Source organism: Schistocerca serialis, chromosome 5 (assembly GCF_023864345.2).
Source record: "Schistocerca serialis cubense isolate TAMUIC-IGC-003099 chromosome 5, iqSchSeri2.2, whole genome shotgun sequence".
In the NCBI taxonomy this organism is placed as follows: domain Eukaryota; kingdom Metazoa; phylum Arthropoda; class Insecta; order Orthoptera; family Acrididae; genus Schistocerca; species Schistocerca serialis.
In genome coordinates, this window is record NC_064642.1 from 204,951,655 (window position 1) to 204,957,288 (window position 5,634).

Below are 5,634 nucleotides of genomic sequence, written 5' to 3' on the forward strand. Positions count from 1 at the left end.
GGAAATTGCAGGATGATAAGTCCGGACTGTGAGGAGAATGATCAAGTGTAGTCCAGTGCATTTACTGTAGCTTGGAGACAGACAAAGCTGCCATATGGGGTCTCGCATTGTCGTGGAAGAGGATGACCTGTTGAATCGATTGGTCTCGTCTTTGGCGGTGGTATGCAATTATTGCCTTGTTCAACAGTTCGCAGTAATAAGCAGCATTGATTGTGTGTGGCTCATGCAAAATATCAGTCAGCAAAATGCCTCGCTGATCGAAAAAACTGGTTGAAAGAAACTTGCCAGCTGACAGTCGAGTCTTGGCTTTCACTGGTGCCGCCTCCCCTTTCCTCCGCCACTCCTTACTGGCTTGCTTGTTTGGATTCTGGAGTGTAGTGGTGAACCCATGTTTCGTCACAGGTGACGATCCGACTCAAAAATGCATCACATTCTTCCACAAACCTTACTTAAGACTCTGACAGATCTCCAAATGTCTAAACTTCAGATATTCCGTAAAAAATGGAACTGTAGGTAGTTGGTGATGATTGCTTGACAGCTCTCATAACTGATTCCAACTTTTTGTGCAATTTCTGATACTCTTGCCCGTCGATCATCGTCAATAATGTCTTTAACCACACAAATGTTTTTGTTTGTAATTCTGGTCCAAGGACGGCAATCATGTTGCTGATTTTCCACACGTTCTCCTTCCTTGAACTTTTTATGCCAGGCAAACACATGTGTCCTTGATAATGTTTTATCACTGAACTGTGCATTCAATCTTTGGCAAATTTCCCCCGTTGTAACTCCTTCACGAGCAAGAAATATGATAACTATGCATTGCGCAATCAAGGGGTGCACCTTTTGCTCAGACATTATGAGCGTTACTGACAAAATGTCGGGAAATATCTAACAGCATGCTCTCCTCACTTGTAACGGTCCCGTCTAAGCACAGCAGAAGTGTGGGGCCAGTCCTACCAACAGTTGATGTTCAGGAACAAAAATCCCATTTCTATTTGATCCCCCCCCCCCCCCCCTTTCCCCGTCGTAGCATGATATGTATAATGCAACATGTTTTTAGTCAGGTCTGAAGATGATCATTCTGACTGAAATTAATAACCCCATTACAAATAAAAATTGTGATCTAAGACTGGAATTACACTAATTGCCTTGTTTAACAGTTCGCAGTAATAAGCAGCATTGATTGTGTGTGGCTCATGCAAAATATCAGTCAGCAAAATGCCTCGCTGATCGAAAAAACTGGTTGAAAGAAACTTGCCAGCTGACAGTCGAGTCTTGGCTTTCACTGGTGCCGCCTCCCCTTTCCTCCGCCACTCCTTACTGGCTTGCTTGTTTGGATTCTGGAGTGTAGTGGTGAACCCATGTTTCGTCACAGGTGACGATCCGACTCAAAAATGCATCACATTCTTCCACAAACCTTACTTAAGCCTCTGACAGATCTCCAAATGTCTAAACTTCAGATATTCCGTAAAAAATGGAACTGTAGGTAGTTGGTGATGATTGCTTGACAGCTCTCATAACTGATTCCAACTTTTTGTGCAATTTCTGATACTCTTGCCCGTCGATCATCGTCAATAATGTCTTTAACCACACAAATGTTTTTGTTTGTAATTCTGGTCCAAGGACGGCAATCATGTTGCTGATTTTCCACACGTTCTCCTTCCTTGAACTTTTTATGCCAGGCAAACACATGTGTCCTTGATAATGTTTTATCACTGAACTGTGCATTCAATCTTTGGCAAATTTCCCCCGTTGTAACTCCTTCACGAGCAAGAAATATGATAACTATGCATTGCGCAATCAAGGGGTGCACCTTTTGCTCAGACATTATGAGCGTTACTGACAAAATGTCGGGAAATATCTAACAGCATGCTCTCCTCACTTGTAACGGTCCCGTCTAAGCACAGCAGAAGTGTGGGGCCAGTCCTACCAACAGTTGATGTTCAGGAACAAAAATCCCATTTCTATTTGATCCCCCCCCCCCTTTCCCCGTCGTAGCATGATATGTATAATGCAACATGTTTTTAGTCAGGTCTGAAGATGATCATTCTGACTGAAATTAATAACCCCATTACAAATAAAAATTGTGATCTAAGACTGGAATTACACTAAAATAGATCTTTTCATAGTACTGCCATGTATGGAAGTGAAACTTGGATGATAAACAATTTAGATACAAAGAGAGTAGAAGCTTTTGAAATGTGCTGCTACAGAACAATGTTGAAGATTAGATGGGTTGATCATGTAACTAATGAGGAAGTACTGAATAAAATTGGGGAGACAAGAAATTCTTGGCACAACTTGACCAAAAGAAGGGATCAGTTGATAGGACACATTCTGAGACATAAAGAGATCACCAATTTAGTATTGGAGGGAAGTGTGGTGGGTAAAAATCATAGGGGGAGACCAAGAGATGAAGCAGTAAGCAGATACAGAAAGATGTAGGTTGCTGTAGCTATTCAGAGATGAAGAGGCTCAATAGAGTACAGGGAGGATAGAGTAGCATGAAGAGCTGCATCAAATCAGTATTCAGATTGAAGACCACAACAACACAAAAATGGTACCTATGAGATCTTTTTAACTTTATGCAAACACTTCCTGACCTACCTCCATCTCCTCTGTCTTCATATACAAAAAGTATAAAATTTATTTACTCACCTTGCTATTACAGCTTTGGAGGAGTCAGCTCACAGTTTTGAAGAACATGTGCCGTATACTGAAGATGCTGTAATGTTTATTTTATTTATGAAGTATACAAAAGATTAAAAATGAAACATTGCACAAAATAAACAAAACAGTCATCCATTTAGCATCCACAAGTATTCTGACTCTGGAGATTTTCTTTTAATAGTTCCTGTAGTCAGGTTCTCATGTTAACATTGTAAAAGTTAGAAAAAAATGTTCTTGCACAAAAGAAATTCGATGTTGAAGGATGCACTAGAATGTAATACAGAGATTATTGAGTGCAGGATTTGTAATGTATCGCCTTCCTTCACATTTATGGGTTTTGTTATTTTAAATTTTTACATGAAAATAAAATGTTATTGAAGGAAGAATGTATTCCAAAGCTGAAAGGGAAAGAAAACATATAATCATAAAATTTACAAGGAAGTATTAGCTTTGTTACTCTTTTTCTTATGGCATAAAATGATTTTTATTCATGTGTGTTTACTTTCACGCTCATGCAAAAATTAGCTTCAGGCCAAACAGTCATCATTAGAAAGCAGTGAGCTTGGCAATGTGAAACCCTGTTATTGTTGACTGTTAATGCAAATCATAGTCAAGACTTAATTTTAAAACAGGCAGCATGGTCAACTTACGAAAGTTGAAATGGGAAAAGGATAGCGCACGATCATCGCATCACTGAACTGTCTACTTCCAGCTAATTTACAGACCAAAAATTATACAAAGCACCAAAGGTACCAAAATAAGAAAATAATTCAATAAACATTATTATTTAACACGGAGTACAAGTCACATGAATGATACAACTTTATATGACAGATTCTTGAAGAAGAAGAAGAAGAAGTGGAAGGAAGGAAGGTATATCAGTTCTATTAGTTTAACAAACAGGGGTCAAAAATGTCTTTCACAAATAATTCGCACACAAAGATGAACTTGATTTTCGGAAACGTAGTCTTATTCTAACATTGAAATGTCAAGATCAGTTGGGGTGTCTACTTGAAATGAAATTTGTTGTACAGTCCCTTGAATATTGTTGTACAGCCCCCTTGAATAGTGAAGACAATGTCTATTATAGTACGTTGATACACTATTCACTCAGGAGTTTTAACAGTCAACATGCAAGAATACAACTATGTAGCCATTGTAAAAGGAACATGGATAATTTTTGTTAATACAATTGTCTTCTTCTATAACAATAATGGTTTGTTGAAAGTAGTTCAGTAAACCAGTATGGTAAGGAATGAGTTCTGCGTCATGATGTTCATGCAAATGTTAATGGAGTTTACTGCAGAGTAGCAGTGGGCAAGTATTTCTCTGCTAGATGTTGGTGACGGAGGTGGCAAAGAAGGCAACCAGTCAGCTGATACAACACTTCATTAATGAACACAAACAAATATCTTTCAGCACATCTGAAATAGACAGACTTCAGATGACAGGAGGTGATCCTTGGACTCCATCACACCAGTATAGTCATGCTGATGCCGGCATTTCATGTGGACAGTAGAGGTGTCCCAGCTACCACAGCATGCTGGCAGATGGTGGCTGATGGCTGACGGCTATGAGATAGTGGCATGGCAGCAAGATGATGTTCCAGTGCCTGGGTTGGACAGTCAGACAGCAGTCATTGGTTTGTGGCTCAGGGGAGGCAGTGTCATAGATAGGGTGACAACAGAGACAGCCTGTGCATCATCAGATGGCATACCAGTGATGACTTGCTGATGGGCTGGTTGTGGTAGTTTAGGTCCTGTTTTCACATGCTGACAGTTGCAGAAGGTCTCCTGTATTGAGACCACATCGGAACAACTGGAGCAATGTCGATCTCCTGGTGGGATGTAGTCGGCAGGTTGGTCAATCATGTGGCAGGAGTGCATGTGACATCCCTCACATGGAAGTGCTGGCTGCAGAAGCTGTGTTGGCTGATGCAGCTGACGTGGCAGGGATTCATACTTTCTTGATGCACAACAGTCCACACAGCTGCTTAAACAATTCAGACATTAAGTTTGTGCCTTGGTCTGTCTTTATGGCTTCTGATGTGTCGAATTTCAATAGCCAACCATTAACAAAAGCTTGAGCACTGTGTCTGCTTGATGGTTTGATATGGCTTTAAATGATGATTGAAAATACTACAGTCCTCTATGTTTCATGCACATAAGGATCATGAGAATAACATAAGAATAATTACCACATGCATAGAAGCATTCAAACAATCATTCTTTCCACACACCATATGTGAATGGAACATGAAGAAACCCTAATAACTGGTGCATTGGGATGGACCCTCTGCCATGCACCTCATGGTGGTTTGCTGAGAATAGATGTGATGTAGATGGCCAGGTAACGTGAAAAAGATCAGTTATGGTTAGTACAAATCAGTTTCCCACTGGTGTTTGGGCAAAAGGGCCAAGGACATTGAGGTCGATTAATTGAAAAGGTTTCTCTGCCTCAGGTAGTCTGTTCAGTGGTATTCGCTAATGACTCAGTTTGGCTCTTTGAGTGTAAGGAATGCAAAGTTCTTTATGAGCATTCAACATATTGCTTCCTCTGTGGCCACCAGTAATTTTCCACAATGTGGCAGTCCGTGGTTCATTGTCCATTATGCCCAGCTAGATGGAATCATGGGCTTGGTTCAACACTTCATCCACAATGATATGATGGCTGCATCATCTTTGCTTGTAAAGCAGTATGTCCTCAGAGCTGAACTGCCCACTTTGCATATCGCTGATAATTGGGGTCAGTGGCCTGAGCTCTGCGCCTCTCTTCTGTGCTTATTTGATGCATTCTATGGTGTGTACCTTGGACTTAATCCGTCAGCACAGCCATGAGACTTCCCTGAACAATACACTACATAAAGATCAAATTTACCAAGTCCTAAGGTCTAGTGGATTAGCCTACTGGTTTGATCCTTTAATTCTGAAAGCCATTTTAATGCAGTGTGATCTTTTATGACCT

At 40.5% G+C, this 5,634-nt stretch overlaps 1 protein-coding gene across 1 annotated transcript; it reads right to left on the minus strand.

Annotated features, from left to right (window-relative positions):
* Positions 1-483: 483 nt before the first annotated feature.
* Positions 484-855, minus strand: LOC126481851 (protein GVQW3-like). The gene has a single exon (XM_050105811.1). It carries the CDS (start codon positions 853-855, stop codon positions 484-486), a length of 372 nt encoding a protein of 123 aa, XP_049961768.1.
* Between the last annotated feature and the right edge of the window lie 4,779 nt (positions 856-5,634).

Coding starts and splice junctions, on each gene's coding strand:
- LOC126481851 (XM_050105811.1), bottom strand. CDS start 855: ATGTCTGAGCAAAAGGTGCACCCCTTGATTGCGCAATGCATAGTTATC.